At 55.1% G+C, this 15,536-nt stretch overlaps 1 protein-coding gene across 2 annotated transcripts in view; it reads left to right on the forward strand.

Moving 5' to 3' along the window:
* The window catches only part of SPTBN2 (spectrin beta, non-erythrocytic 2), a 30,303-nt gene extending 20,498 nt beyond the window's left edge, over window positions 1–9,805 (forward strand). For both annotated transcript variants that reach the window (XM_008146888.3, XM_028153811.2), the window contains exons 19-36: window positions 757–1,020; window positions 1,703–1,927; window positions 2,215–2,304; window positions 2,657–2,917; window positions 2,999–3,129; window positions 3,339–3,543; window positions 4,057–4,431; window positions 5,116–5,360; window positions 5,459–5,597; window positions 5,863–5,947; window positions 6,181–6,377; window positions 6,718–6,860; window positions 6,948–7,023; window positions 7,105–7,155; window positions 7,360–7,580; window positions 7,893–8,066; window positions 8,609–8,651; window positions 8,958–9,805. In XM_008146888.3, coding sequence (XP_008145110.2) covers window positions 757–1,020; window positions 1,703–1,927; window positions 2,215–2,304; window positions 2,657–2,917; window positions 2,999–3,129; window positions 3,339–3,543; window positions 4,057–4,431; window positions 5,116–5,360; window positions 5,459–5,597; window positions 5,863–5,947; window positions 6,181–6,377; window positions 6,718–6,860; window positions 6,948–7,023; window positions 7,105–7,155; window positions 7,360–7,580; window positions 7,893–8,066; window positions 8,609–8,651; window positions 8,958–9,191 — 3,159 coding nt within the window. In that variant the 3' untranslated portion in view covers window positions 9,192–9,805. The remainder of the gene's footprint in view (window positions 1–756; window positions 1,021–1,702; window positions 1,928–2,214; window positions 2,305–2,656; window positions 2,918–2,998; window positions 3,130–3,338; window positions 3,544–4,056; window positions 4,432–5,115; window positions 5,361–5,458; window positions 5,598–5,862; window positions 5,948–6,180; window positions 6,378–6,717; window positions 6,861–6,947; window positions 7,024–7,104; window positions 7,156–7,359; window positions 7,581–7,892; window positions 8,067–8,608; window positions 8,652–8,957) is intronic.
* The last annotated feature ends 5,731 nt before the right edge of the window (window positions 9,806–15,536 follow it).

The following is a 15,536-nucleotide window of genomic DNA, read 5'->3' on the forward strand; positions in this document are numbered from 1 at the left end:
GCAGCGTTAGACGCTGACACTACGTGTTGTGATTTCTGTTCCCCTGAAACAAGGCTTCCAGTGCAGCCATGAGAATGGGGGGGCGCTCACAGGAAACGCCTGTGGGCAGTGGGCAGATGAGACGGAGCGGGGTAGGTAGTCAGTAAAGGGCCCGCTGCCGTGCTGGCTACCCCAGGGGGCAACTGGTGCGCAGTCCTAATGTGGCGTCCTGGACGCCGAGCATGCGTCAGTCATCCCAACCAAAGCACCAAAATGCTATTTGTCCACCAACTCCGTCCGTCACTGCCTTGCATGCAGGTCAAGGGACTCTGCTTCCCTCACCTCCCCAGAAACCAAAGTCCTCCAGCAGAAAGGCTGCGAGTGGGGGAACAGGAGGGACTCACTTGCCACAGGTCAGGTGCGGGGTGAGGAGCTGAGAAAAATGAAACGATAACAGATAACACAAGACCATGTGCGATGTAACACTAGAAACCACAAGCACTAGGGAACTCGAAATAGGGGAGATCGCAGAGGCTTCTCAGTTGAGCTGAAATTTGAGCTGGACCTTGAGGGGGATCTGAGTTTGATCATCAGCAAGGTAGGGAAGTTTAGGGGGGAGGGGGTTCCAAACCTTGGAGAAGAGCAGGTTAAGGAGAAACACACAAGAACTCGGAATTTTTGCTCACACTTAGGTCTCTGCTGCCCTTTAGACCCCGGGCCTGCCCCGCGCAGTGGTGTCTAACTCTGACTCTTACCCTGCTTTGCCCCACCACCCAGGAAGGGCGGGAGCTGAGCCTCGAGAAGCCAGAGCTGAAAGCCCTGGTGTCGGAGAAGCTGGAGGACCTGCACCGGCGCTGGGACGAGCTGGAGACCACCACCCAGGCCAAGGCCCGCAGCCTCTTCGATGCCAACCGGGCAGAGCTGTTTGCCCAGAGCTGCTCTGCCCTGGAGAGCTGGCTGCTGAGCCTGCAGGCCCAGCTGCACTCCGACGACTACGGCAAGGACCTCACCAGCGTCAACATTCTGCTCAAGAAGCAGCAGGTGTGCGGGAGCCTTTGCTGGAGAGGATGAGTGCAGGAGGCAGGAGGGGGCCGCCTGTAGCTCTGGAGATTGGGGGGGCCCTTCTCAGATACCCCCAGGCTCAGTTCCGGAACTCTTTGGCGAGGGCAGAGCCCGCCGATGGCATTGGGAATTTGCTGGGGAGTCACGGGCCGGAGCAGTTCTGCAGCTGGCAGGCCAAAGCTGGCCAGCAGGGCGTCGTCACTGATGCCAGGGAAACTTGCTGGGGGGATAAGCCACTGGCCTCCTGCACACCGTGGGCAGCTTTGCGTGGGCGCTGGAGAAGAGCCAAAAGCAGGAGCCCCCCCGCCTCTCCGTGCCTTGTGGTGTCCCTCCATCACCCTCTACTGGCAGGGCCCAGCATTGCACCAGCTGGTGGAGGAGAAATGTCTCCAGGGTCCAGTTCTCATGTCTCCAACAGGGAAGGAAAGGTGGATCTGGGACTGAGAGGCAATGGATTGCTCACTGGCACAGTTATCAGGGCCCCCTCCCCCGGACTCTTATGTACATTAAAGCTTGAGATCCACTATCTAGGCCATGAGGGATGCTGTCCCTGGGGTGAGCCCAGGGTAGGTAGGCACGATTGGCTTGATCTTGAGTAGGGTCCCCTCTGAGGTTGGTGGTGGACGCGCGGTGCTAACACCTTCCTCTTGGGGGCCGGCAGATGCTGGAACGGGAGATGGCTGTGCGGGAGAAGGAGGTGGAGGCCATCCAGGCCCAGGCCAAAGCTCTGGCCCAGGAAGACCAGGGTGCAGGGGAGGTGGAGAGGACCTCGCGGGCGGTGGAGGAGAAGTTCAGGGCCCTGTGCCAGCCCATGAGGGAGCGCTGCCAGCGCCTGCAGGCCTCCCGCGAGCAGCACCAGTTCCACCGGGACGTGGAGGATGAGATCGTGAGTCACTAGGGCCGGGGATCGGGTAGTGTCGTCCCCACGGCAAACTGCCCCCTGCCTTGCGCTGGGGAAATGCCAGCCGTGTTTTCCTCCCCTTTGGTATTGAAAACCAACCCTCTAGGGACCCGTGGGGATGCCCTGGAAGGTCCTTTTCCCTAGAACCAGAGGTGGCCGTTTCCTGCACACACACCAGGAGCCCTAGAACACGTCCCCTCAGCTGACCCACTCTCCAGCTCCCAGCCGCTGCTTGGCCCTGTGGACCTCACTGACCCTCCTTTCCCATTCAGTTGTGGGTGACGGAGCGTCTGCCCATGGCCAGCTCCCGGGAGCATGGCAAGGACCTGCCCAGTGTCCAGCTCCTCATGAAGAAAAACCAGGTGAGGCAGAGGCGAAAGGCAAAAGGAAGGTCCCAAGAGCCTCCTGGGACGTGGAAGATTGTTTTTCTTAAGACCTGGGGTTTCTCTGCCCGCCAGCCCCCCCCTCGATGCCGGGTGTGACCCTAGACTTCAGTGGTTGGCCTTCCCTCGCCGCGGGAGGGTGGGTTCCCTCCGGAGAAGATCATGGAATTGAAGGAGCTTTACCATCACATCCTTGGGCCAGGAGGGAGGGGAAGTGCAGAGGATTCAGGAAGGAAGAGAAACAAGAGTGTGAGGGGGCTTGATGTTGAGTAGGTGTAAAGGGGGCCCTTAGCAAGCTTTCCAGTGTGTCCTCTTCTGCTGCTGGGGACAGACGCTGCAAAAGGAGATACAAGGCCATGAGCCACGGATTGCGGACCTGAGGGAGCGGCAGCGTGCCCTGGGTGCGGCCGCGGCAGGCCCGGAGCTGGCTGAGCTACAGGAAATGTGGAAACGCCTGAGCCACGAGCTGGAGCTTCGAGGGAAGCGACTCGAAGAGGCCCTGCGAGCCCAGCAGTTCTACCGCGATGCCGCCGAGGCCGAGGCCTGGATGGGGGAGCAGGAGTTACACATGATGGGCCAGGAGAAAGCCAAGGTGAGGCCGGGGCAGAGCCAGGCTGTTACCTGCTTCTCTCCTCCCCGGGACCCGCCCTGATGCCCGCCGTCCGGTCCCCAGGACGAGCTGAGCGCCCAGGCCGAGGTGAAGAAGCACCAGGTGTTGGAGCAAGCCCTGGCTGACTACGCCCAGACCATCCACCAGCTGGCAGCCAGCAGCCAAGACATGATTGACCACGACCACCCCGAGAGGTGAGCACAGCAGCATCAGGGGACCAGCGCCTGGGGGGGAGGGGAGCAGTTCCAAGAAGGTGCAGGGTCGTGGAGCCTCCTGTACTGCGTGCACACAGGTCCATCCAGAAAGGTGCAGCTGGTTGGCTAAGAGGGACAGGACTCTACGGGACAGGCTGGGGATCCGAGCAGGGCATCCTAAGTCCTGGGCCGCTCCCCCTCCCCCACAGCACACGGATATCGATCCGCCAAGCCCAGGTGGACAAGCTGTACGCTGGCCTGAAGGAGCTGGCCGGAGAGCGGCGGGAGCGCCTGCAGGAGCACCTGAGGCTGTGCCAGCTGCGCCGTGAGCTGGATGACCTGGAGCAGTGGATCCAGGAGCGCGAGGTGGTGGCAGCCTCCCACGAGCTGGGCCAGGACTACGAGCACGTGACGGTGAGTGCGGAGAGGACACCAGCCGCAGGTCAGCTCCTGGGAGAGTAGGGGCCCCGCTGGGAGACTAGGGCCCCATCCTGCGCAGGGCACCACGGGGTGGGTGCAGGCCCGGCTGCGCAGCACTGTCCTCCCGGGTTTTGAGGTACTGAAGTGGAAGAACTGTGCAGAAAGGAGGACGGGGCTGTGCACAGAACTGGGTGGAAAGGAAATTAGCGATCACTCTTTTCCAACAGAACTAGACAGTGTAAGGCGTCCCTGTCTGCAGGCTGAAGGTTGCAGGCGCCCCACTGCCTTTGAGGGCCCAGGTGTTCAAATCCAGGGTCACTGGGAACCACTTGCATCTGCTCATGGGCTCAGCCCAGCTGGAGCAACCTATTTTGTTCCGTGTGGCCCAGGGGAGAGAAGCGGGTTCTCAGTGTGGGGTGAGAAGACTCACCCGGCCCCCTCTGCTGCCCAATCCTATTAGGCAGGGGCCAGAGTCAGAGTTGTCTGTGCAACTGTTCCCTCCACCAGATGCTCCGGGACAAATTCCGAGAGTTCTCCCGGGACACGAGCACCATCGGCCAGGAGCGCGTGGACAGTGCCAACGCATTGGCCAACGGGCTCATCGATGGGGGCCATGCCGCCCGGGCCACCGTGGCCGAGTGGAAGGACAGCCTCAACGAGGCCTGGGCTGACCTGCTCGAGCTGCTGGACACACGGGGTCAGGTGCTGGCAGCTGCGTATGAGCTACAGCGCTTCCTGCACGGGGCCCGCCAGGCCCTGGCGCGGGTGCAGCAAAAGCAGCAGCAACTTCCCGACGGGACCGGCCGAGACCTCAACGCGGCCGAAGCCCTGCAGCGCCGGCACTGTGCCTTCGAGCATGACATCCAGGCCCTCAGCGCCCAGGTCTGACTCAGCAAGTGAGGTCAGGGGTGGCTTGGAGGAGACTTTGTAGAAAAGGCCAGGGGGCCCTCAGAAATGCCGGGGCTTGGCATCCTCTGGAAGGCCACTTAGGGATGAGGTGGAATTGCTCTACGGAAACATCTCTGGCCAGAGGACCTCTCACCACCACGTTCACACCTTTAATGACAAGCCTCCTTGAGGGCCCGTGACATTGTCACATGGTCCCGAGGCTAGAGTATTCATGTTGTACTAAAATCCACCTCGGTCCCACCCAACTAGATCTCTAGACCCACACAAATCAAGCAGAGATCCTTCCTGCAACCATTTACACCCGTCACACACACACCCCCATCCAAGTCCCTCTTTCGGGCTGAAAATCTCATTCTAGCCCTACCTGAGGTCTCACGTCTCGGACAAGCCTCTGAGAGCCCAACTGGCTAGTCGCCCCTTTAAAGGGCTGCTCCCCAGGCCAAGCCCAGGCTCCCACTTGGGACCCAACAGGGCGAGAATGACAAAGCTTGGCACCAGCTGTCATCTTTCCCAGCCCCCACCCCCTGCTCCTCCTCTGCTCCTCCAGCTGGTGAATGGGCAGGCCGGGCGAGCAGAGGCCAGGGTGGGGCGTGGGGGGAGGAGACTGCAGCTCCTCAGAGTCTCCAGCTCTGCCTGACTCTGAGCTGGGCCCTGCAGGTCCAGCAGGTGCAGGACGATGGCCACCGGCTCCAGAAAGCCTACGCGGGAGACAAGGCCGAGGAGATCGGCCGCCATATGCAGGCTGTGACGGAGGCCTGGGCCCAGCTTCAGGGAAGCTCTGCTGCCCGCCGCCAGCTGCTGCTGGACACTACGGACAAGTTCCGCTTCTTCATGGCTGTCCGGGAGTTGATGCTGTGGATGGACGGGGTGAACCTGCAGATGGATGCCCAGGAGCGGCCCCGGTGAGGCCCACGGTGCCCGTGGCCTACGGGGGTTGGGAGCTGGTGGCTGGGATAGGGTCGTGGGCAGCAGTGTTGTGATGTGGTCTCTGTACCCCCAGGGATGTGTCCTCCGCAGACATGGTTATCAAGAACCACCAGGGCATCAAAGCAGAGATCGAGGCCAGGGCCGACCGCTTCTCCTCTTGCATCGACATGGGGCAGGGGCTGCTCGCCAGGAGCCACTATGCAGCTGAGGAGGTGGGCGAGGCCTGGACACAACCAGGTCATCCTTATGGCAGCGGCCTTAGTGCTGTGTGTTCTTCCCTGAGTCTTTCTGCTTCCTCATCCTTTCTTACAGAAACCTTCCACTCTCTCCCCTCCGTGCTGTTCAGGGAGTCCCACTCTATCCTCCCCACCCCGAACTGTCTGCCTCTTGAAATCAGAAATCACTAGTTCCCCTGTGTCAGTCCCCCAGAGACCCTGAAAAGCCCAGCGGGGTGCTCACTCGCATCTCTGCCCCCAGATCTCGGAGAAGCTGTCTCAGCTGCAGGCACGGCGCCAGGAGACCGCAGACAAGTGGCAGGAGAAGATGGACTGGCTCCAGCTTGGTGAGGGTGCCAGGCCCCGCCAGGAGGGGCTGGGGGTCTTGAACCCTGTTGTTTCCAGAGTAAGACCAGGAGTCCTGGGCATGGAATTCAAGGCTCCCGCCCTTGGTTCTGCCCTGTGCTCCTGCTTTGGGGCAGTAGCTTTCTCTGTGCCCTGTTCTTGACATGGTTACAGTGCTCTGCCGGTGTCCACTCTGACCTGCCCTCTTCCTGTGATCCCCACCCCATCCCTGCAGTTTTGGAGGTGCTCGTGTTTGGAAGAGATGCAGGTATGGCGGAGGCCTGGCTGTGCAGCCAAGAGCCACTGGTGCGAAGTGCTGAGCTGGGTTGCACAGTTGATGAAGTCGAGAACCTCATCAAGCGGCACGAGGCCTTCCAGAAGTCAGCAGTGGCCTGGGAGGAGCGGTTCAGCGCGCTGGAGAAGCTCACCGCGGTGAGGGCCACAGGACCCCAGGGGTGCCCCTGCCCCGTCCCGCTACCCCGAGCCTGTGCTCCCTTCTGCTGGAAGAAAACAGCTCCTCTCCTCCCACTGCACCAGCATCTCCAGATGTGAGCCAGGAGTGCCATGTTGTCACCACAGCTTTAGGAGTCGTCATTCCCCTGAGTGACGCTGTGAGACACCTCCTCCCCCGTTCCTTCTCACCCCGCCTTCTTTTGGAATTGTAGTTTCCTTTCTGTTTCATCAGACCGGAGCTGAGACATTTCATCTTCCCCAGCTCCCTGGTCCTTTTAAATGAGACCTTCTGTGCTCTGACCTCAGAGTGTTTTGACAGCTGGAGGAGCAGGAGAAGGAGCGGAAAAGGAAGAGGGAAGAGGAGGAACGGAGGAAACAGCCCCCTGCTCCAGAGCCCACAGCCAGCCTGCCTGGAGGGGTCCTAGCGGACGGCCAGACGGCTCCTGATGCTTCCTGGGACAGGTGCGAGCGGGGCATCTGGGGAGGAAGAGGAGGCTGAAGATAAGCAACCCCAGGACTTATATTATTTTGTGTCATCTGCTGCTCCAGAACCCACCCCCGGCTACCAGCACCCACACAGCCAGCCAGCATTAATGGAGTCTGCACAGATGGGGAGTCCCCACAGGTGAGCCCCACACCCCCTGTGCCCTATCGGAACTGCAGCCCCGTGCCCTGCACATACTCTTACAGCTTCTTGTCCTTGTAGCCCCTGTTGGAACAACAAAGACTTGAGCAGGGCAGCTTCCCAGAAGGGCCTGTGAGTTCCTCCTGGAGGTGTGGGTGTTGATATCCGGAGGGACGAAGCGGGATATGGGCTGGGTGGTGGGGACACTGAGGTCAGGAGAGGGCAGCGGCTCAAAGGAAACTTGGGGGCAGAAAGCCCAGCTCTTGGACTTCAAGCTTCTGACATCCAGGCTAGTTATCGGTTCCCTCATCCTTTGACACAGACTCTTCCCCACAGGGGTCTGGCCCAGGGGACGAGACCAACGGGCCCCAGGGAGAGAGGCAAACCCGGATACAGGGCTCGGCCCCTCCTACCCTGCCCCAGAGCAGGTCATCTGAGTCAGCCCGGGTTGCCACCTTGCCCTCTCGAGGCCAAGAGCTCTCTGCCCAGGAACAGATGGAGGGGATGCTGTGCCGCAAGCAGGAGATGGAGGCCTTCGGCAAGAAGGCTGCCAACAGGTAGCGGTTCTGGCCGCGCAGTGCTGTGGCCTCTCCAGTCACTGCCTCTGAAGAGGCTTCCCCGGAACCTCTTCCTGAACAGGTGGGGCGGAGTGGGGGTGCCCTGCAGGAGGAGAGTCCTCTGGGGAAGGGGTAGGACTGAGGCGTAGAGTGGGGCCTCCGGAAGGCCAGGAGGGTATAAAAATGCCAGGCCTAAGAACAGGGTGGCACTGGAAATCCTAGAACACCCACGCTCTCCCCAGGGCTCCCAGCCCCATAAAAGCTGGTCAGTCTGCCTGTCTCGCTTCGTCACCTGCATCATGTCCCTCCCAGGTCATGGCAGAATGTGTACTGTGTCCTGCGGCGCGGGAGCCTTGGTTTCTACAAGGACGTGAAGGCAGCCAGCACGGGAGTGCCATACCACGGAGAAGTGCCTGTCAGCCTGGCCAGGGCCCAGGGCAGTGTCGCCTTTGATTATCGGAAGCGCAAACATGTGTTCAAGCTGGGGTAGGAACAGACCCGGACCCTCGGGGTGGGAGGGGGAGTCAGAGCGATACAAGATGAAGAAGGGCAGAGTTACAGGGCCAGGCATGTGGGGACAGGTGGAGAGATGGGAAAAGCAGGGGGCGAGGGGGTACATTCTATTTCACACCAAGGGGAGCAGGAGCTCCCAGACTCAGGCCTGATGGCTGACCATGTCAGGCTGAAAAGTTGTCCTGGATGGGATAGCTGAGGACAGGGTGCTGGCATTCCCCTGCCTCCAGGGCCCTCCAGGAGCCTGCCCCTGCTGCCAGCAAGCAGCCAGAGTGGAGGCGTGGCCTGGGGTGGAAGTGAGGTCATCCTGGTCCTCTGTAGCCAATCAAGAAGCATTTGCTTTCGCACAGTCCTGAGACTCGGGAGGATGTGCAGAGGTGTCTGATCTGGCTCCGAGGGCCCCAGCAGGCATGGTCTCCAGCCTGGCCTGTGGCTGATGATTGAACTCCTACCAGCACTGATTGGGCCAATCCCGATTCTCAGCTCTGTCCTGAGGTTTCTCTCTCTCCCAACAGCTTACAGGATGGGAAAGAATATTTATTCCAAGCCAAGGATGAGGTGAGCTGCCCCCTCTCCGCCCACACCCCTGTCTCCCCATTGCCATTCTCAGAACCCTCCAGTTGTAGATTTTTCCTTAAGTGTCTCATTCTTTGGAATCGGACAGCCCACAGTGTGCCACCTGGATGTTTGTGAAGGCCACACCAAAACATGTTCCCTGTCTTAAGGGGTCTTTTTCTCCAATGACATGAAATAGTCAAACCCTTTTTCTGCCGCCTCCTCCCAAGCTTCCCCGCTGTCCACAGGCTGGAGGCCTCGGCGCAGCGACCTTGAAGCTGACCAGTTGTCTTTCCCTGCTCCCTGTAGGCAGAGATGAGCTCGTGGCTGCGGGTGGTGAATGCAGCCATTGCCGCTGCGTCCTCTGCCTCTGGAGAGCCTGAAGAGCCAACGGTGCCCAGTGCCACCCGGGGCATGACCCGGGCCATGACAATGCCCCCAGTATCACCGGTCGGGGCTGAGGGGCCCGTGGTACTTCGCAGCAAGGACGGCAGAGAACGAGAGCGAGAAAAACGCTTCAGCTTCTTCAAGAAGAATAAATAGTTGGGGGCAAGACTCCCCGGCCAGCTCCTCCCTTTGTTCAGGAAACTGCCAGGGACCACCCTCTTGTCAGGACAACTGCCTGCTGCTAGGGTCTGTTGCCAAGGTCAGCCCATCACCAGGAACTGTCTCTGGGGACAAGTCAGTGTTCCCATGGACAACCCTTCTCTTCTGCTATTTAATTCCAGACTGGTGGTGGGGCCCAGGCAACCCCCGATTCTACTCCCCCCACTTCCCTCTTCCCCAGCCTTAAACCTCTGTTCCCACCACAGTGCGGACAGTGCCACATCCTCAATGTAGGCCACGTGGGGAATGCTGCCCCTGCCTCAGGGTCATTCTCCCACCACAGCTAGGGCACGCTGTCTGGTGCCTTGCCCCTGGGGACCAGCCAGGAACCTCTAAGAGCTGAAGCAGGACCTGGGGGCAAGATGGCCAGATGATGGAGTCAGAGACACTGAAGCTCCCCCTTCCCATCCTTCTTCATCCTCTGACTCGAGTGGCCACTCCATGTCCAGCGACTCTTAACGGCTTCCAGGTGTGAGTTGTTCTGGGGCAACCACAGCCTTGATTGAGTCTGGCCAAGGAGGTGATTAAACAGCTCAGCTTCTCGTACTGCCTCTGGGTGTCTTTGCTTTCTTGACCACAAGCTCCCTGCCTGTGCCCATGTTTTCCCCTTTGGCTCCAGTCTCCTATGTGTCAGGTTTCCATTCCGTCCCAGCCTCCAACCCCTCAAAGAACCACATTATTTTGAGAGCCTCCATACCTTGGTCTAGTTTCCCCATGAGAATGACCTCCAGTTTGACTAATGTCAAGCCTCTTTTTAGACCAAAGAAGTTCACCATGGGTCAGGATGATGTGAACAAGCAGTGAACGACTATTTCCCTGGTGGACAGCATTCTTCACTTGTGATTCTCTCAACTGCTTCCAAAAACAAAAGACTAAAAAAAAAACAAAATCTGAAAGATTGAAGAGCATTGCCACAACCTAGTCTCAGCCATGCTCAGCCCAACTGGAGAATAGAGCACATAGAGGGTGATTACTGATCCCACCCTCTATTGAGGAACACCGAAGGAGAAGATCCAGGGTGTTCAGACAGGGATCAGATAAGTGGTAGGTTCCAAGTCCACTGCAATAGAATAACAATACCTTGAGAAGCCACCGAGTACATCCTAAGTGTATAAAATCACAAACACGGGGATATTCTAGACCTAGTGAAGTAGAAAAGAAAAAGGACTCCCCCTTGTCTCTAGCCTGGTAATTGGAGGTTTCAGAGCAATTTGCCTTAGTGGCCTCCTACAGGAAAACCTTTGTACTTTCATTGTTTCCCATTCACGCACAAACAACCATTTCTTTGGGGGCTCAGAAAACATCTCTATAGGGAAGCAGCCCTATCTTTAGCATAACTGGCTAAGGGCCTTGGTTGAGCAGACCCCTGACTGTCATCAGCCATGACAAAGACAGGGTCAGGTGTGTGCAGGCTCAGGACGAGCACAACACAGCCCCAGAATGGCTTCCAACCATGCGATCTGGTAGACCAGATGGCCCACAGAATAATTATCCCTTTCCCTTAAGAAAATCGGATTTAGAGATATCCATAGTAAACATGTAGATAAGTGTAACTAGAATAATCTGTCCTGGACTAAATGGAAGAAGACATCAGCACTATAACCTCTTGTTCTTCAGGTACAACTGTAAAATCCCCATTGTATAAAGGAAAAGTCAGCATTGGGGAATGTTCAAGGAATCTGGGTATTTACACACTAAGAAGGCAGGCCTCGGGGTTGAGAGAAAAGCAATAATTGGGAATTTTAGGAGGAAATGTATATGGGGGTGAGAAAATGGAACAATTATTTTAATGTATAAAAGATAAGTGAAGGTCCTACAGAATGGTGCAGTCAGTCATTGTGAATGGAAAAGGAATGAAAGTGGGATTTGAGCGTCACGTACATTCACATGGCAGCTAAAGCTACCGGAGTGCATGAAGCCTTAAGGACAGGACATAGCAGATAATAAGCCTAAGGTCAGGAAGTAAGTGTTGGGAGACACCTCTAGATCTGAGTGGAAGAAAAGTTCCAGGAAAGAAGACAGAATGGTATGGAGCAGAGAGGGATGTGAGATAGGTTAGCGCACAGAAAGACAATAATGTGGGCACCACACATCAATGGGGAAATATGGACAGATAAAATGGAGTAATTATTTAAAGAAAAACATGTTTACATTTTTACCTAATACCATCTCCAAGGGTGAGTGCTGGATCTGTGCTGTCCAGTACAGCAGCTGCAAGCCACGTGTGGCTACTGAGCATTTGAAATATGGCTAGCTGAATTGAGACGTGTTCTAAGTGCAAAATGCTCACTGGATTTCAAAGACTGAAGAGGAAAAAAAAGAAGTTATCTCATTAAGAATTTTTATATTGCCCTACCTGGTTTGGCTTGGTGGATAGAGTGTCGGCCTGCGGACTGAAGGGTCCCAGGTTCAATTCCCAGTCAAGGGCATGTACCTTGGTTGCGGGCACATCCCCAGTAGGGAGTGTGCAGGAGGCAGCTGATCGATGTTTCTCTCTCATCGATGTTTCTAACTCTCTATCCCTCTCCCTTCCTCTCTGTAAAAAAAAAACAAAAATCAATAAAATATATATTTTTTTAAAGAATTTTTATATTGCCCCAGCTGGTATGGCTCAGTGAATAGAGCGCGAGCCTGCAGACCAAAGGATCCGGGGTTCGATTCTGGTCAAGGACATGTACCTTGGTTGCAGGCTCCTCCCTGGCCCGGGCCCTGGTTGGGGCTCGTGCAGGAGGCAACCAATCCATGTGTTTCTCTCATATCGATGTTTCTCTCTGTCTTCCCCTCTCTCTTCCATTCTCCCTAAAAATCAATGGAAAAAAATACCCTTGGGTGAGGATTAACAAAAATAGACAAAAAGTGAATTTTTATATTGATTATATGTTGAAATGATCTTTTAGCTATATTGGGTTTCAAAAGTATTAAAGTTCATTTTACTTTTTAAGTGTGTTTATTAGACAATTTTAAATTATATATATGGCTCACATATTTCTATTTGGACAGCACTGCTCAAAATGAACTACAGACCTAAAAGTGAAAGGTAGAAACATTGTTAAGACTGAAGAGGGAATGATGATAGCTCTCCTCCATCTCTCTGCACAGTCACTATTGTTTTCACAGCCATAGATGGAAGGGTGGACTGGTTTCTAGAGAACAACTTAGCAATTTCACCCTGAGTTTATACCCTCCCAAATTCTCACATGGATCCAGTAGGGCATTCATAATCAACATAAGGATGCTAATTTCAACCTTGTGTACAATGGTGGGGGGTTGGAGGGAACCTGATGCCCTACATCCAGAGATGAATCGGAAAAACAAGGTGGTTGCATACTGTGGAGTATTGCTCAGCTGTCAGCGATGACACAGTAACATAGCACTTAGTGAAAAACGTTAGAAACAATGAGCTCTACAACACAATTTACATAAATTAGAAGAAACCAACTGTAAAAAGATATTTGCAACAATCTAGGGGAAATTTGAATATAAGTATCAGATAATATTAGCATAGCATACGCTGGATGTTTTAATTAGAGGCAGATAGTGAGGCCTTAATAGGAGAAATTGCATGATGTCTGGGATTTGCTTTTAAAAACTCCAGCCCTCCTCCAAAAGAGTAAAGGGGCTAGATGAAGTGTCAGCAAAATGTAATGGTCAAATCTGGGTAAAAGGTCCATAGGTGTTCATTATAATATTCTCGATTTGTGCCTTTTGAAATTGTCCACATAAAACATTTTAATGGGAAAAAAGCAAATGTGCCCTAAGAAGACGTGTCTTGCAAGAACACAAACAAAATAATGCGCATTAAACTCATTAGAATGATTGCCTATGAGGGGCAGGGAGAGGAGATAAAGGGAATAGATAAGAGTAAGGACATAGGTGGGGCCCTGCAGGACTGTGTCCCTGTTCCCCAGAGCCGCCTCCTCGCCCTTGGCGCTTGGAGCAGCAGGCGCTGAGCCTCGACGTGCGCGGCCGAGTCGCAGGCAGCGCCCTCTGCAGCCATGAAGATCTATGTGTACTCGAGTGCTCAGTGTCCCGTGAAACGGAGTGCAGCCGCGGGGGCAAGCAGTCTTTCCTCATCACCCTGGGCTGCAACAGCGTCCTCACCCAGTTCGCTACACCCAGTGATTTCTGTTCCTTCTACAACATCCTGAAGTCCTGCGGGGGCCATACCCCGGAACGGTCGGTGTTCAGCGAGCGGACGGAAGAGTCCTCGCCGTGCAGTATTTCCAGTTTTATGGCTACCTGTCCCAGCAGCAGAACATGATGCCATTTCTTTCCCGTTTCACAGAACATGACCTTCGTGCGGCAGGCACCTACCAGCGTGCGATACTGCAGAACCACACGGACTTCAAGGACAAGATTGTTCTGGATGTTGGCTGTGGCTCTCGAATCCTGTCATTTTTTGCTGCCACGCTGGAGCAAGGAAGATCTACCATGACCCAGCTCGCCGAGGTCAGTGGCCCACTGGAACCCCTGCCTGTCCTGGTCCTTCAGCTATATGCCCGCTCTAACCTGGGAAGCTGGCCCTGCTGGGAGCCCCCAGGAGACCTGACCCCCTGGATTTAGGGGATTGTGGGAACATCACTTCTCTTTGGTCTTTTATCCTCAAAACCTGAGCTGAGGCGGTGTCCCCGCCATGCCTGGTAGTCAACTACTAGGTTCAGGGCTGAATTGGGGTCTTCAGAGGCTTGGTGGCCTTGTGCTTCAGGGGACTGTGCAGTCACACAGGCCGAGGTAAGCTCTCGGACCTGGCCAGTGGCCTGCTTCTCTGAACCCCACTTCCCACATCTGTGAAATGTGTGTAAAAATGGGGTTTCATTTCATTAAAGCTGTCATTTTCTTTGTTAAAAAAAAAGAGAGAGAGTAAGGAAACGGGAAAGAAATGGAATGGTACTGTCAGAGCTATGCAAAGAAACTGTATAAAAACAGAAGGATGATGAATGAAGTGAAAATTTTAGAAGGGTTAATACTAATCAAAGGACATTAGTTTTGATGATCTCAGAAAATTCTGGGAATTGGAGAGAACAGAACCCAAAACACAGTGCATAAAGGTGGGTGCAGACCCTCCATTTGTGAAGTCAGTATAGTGAAGATGAGTGAAAGCTATTTCAGAAATGGCTAAGGAGGTCCCTATACATGTTTGAAAAGTTTGAGGGTGGAGAGAAACTGGAAATGGCCAAGAGAATAAGGGATGGAGAGAGGTAGATACTAGTAGGTGGAAGTCAAGCATGACTGTTATTAGAATTGCAAGAACAGTGCCTCTTCTGAAATAGGTGGGAAGCAAAACGATCCCAGTGAAAGAAACATATCAAAATAGTTGGGGAGGAAGAAGGCAGCCTCAGGAATTTGTGCCTGTGGTATCAGAAGAGCTTCTATGGAGCCATCACAGTGAGGAACGGTGATTGACAATCACCCTGGCATGCTCTACTCAGAGATATACAGTCCATCTCTCTACAAACATCTATTCTTTGTTCAAGGGTGGCAGTAACCCACCTGATAGCTTCCCTTTGGCCACCAGGAGGTGCCCTTAGACCACAGCTGTCTAGTCCAGAGAGGGACTCACAGTTGTCTAGTCCAGCAGCTTAGTGTGGATGTGGAGACCCGATCCCCACCCAAATCAAGGAACCTCTCTGGGCCTTTGCACCAAGTATTCCTTTGGTGTGCTCACCACAGACGCGGTACCGTGAAGGACACACAGAGCTCATGCCTGGCTAGAGAGAGAACCAGCCACGTCTACTGGGGCACATAAGCAAACAGAACATGACTGAGGGGAGCCTTGATAGAATGCCTCCTAGAGCTATCCCGGCTCCGCTGTCCTTGGTTCTATTTCCTCATCAATGAATAACATGCTTGTAATGAAAAGTTCTTAATTATGTTTAAAGCTTTACAAAAAATGACTAGGTTTGCTCAAAATGTGTATTTCTAAAACGTTGTACCAAGCTGGCAACCCTGTCTAGGGGACCCAGTGAGGTAACCCTTTGTCATCAGCTGCCGGCCCCCCACCCCCGCTCGAGCAGGCCCTGACAGCATCACCCATTGTGATGGTTAGTGACACCCCGCTTTCTGGTTTCACCCAGGCAGTGTCTGCGTCCCCGAACCTTTCTGACGCGCGAGCACCGACCCCCGCTTCCAGAGTGGTGATTGGCGAGTTGGGGCCGGGGGCGGGCTGACCTCTGCTCCGCAGCGCCGTCACCAGCTGGCCCCGCCCCCGTGTCGGGGTCGCCGGGAGCTGAGCCAGGGGCAGTTATTTACATGCGGCCGTGGGATTGGTCGCCCGGCTCCCGC

Source organism: Eptesicus fuscus, chromosome 13, assembly GCF_027574615.1.
Source record: "Eptesicus fuscus isolate TK198812 chromosome 13, DD_ASM_mEF_20220401, whole genome shotgun sequence".
NCBI lineage: Eukaryota > Metazoa > Chordata > Mammalia > Chiroptera > Vespertilionidae > Eptesicus > Eptesicus fuscus.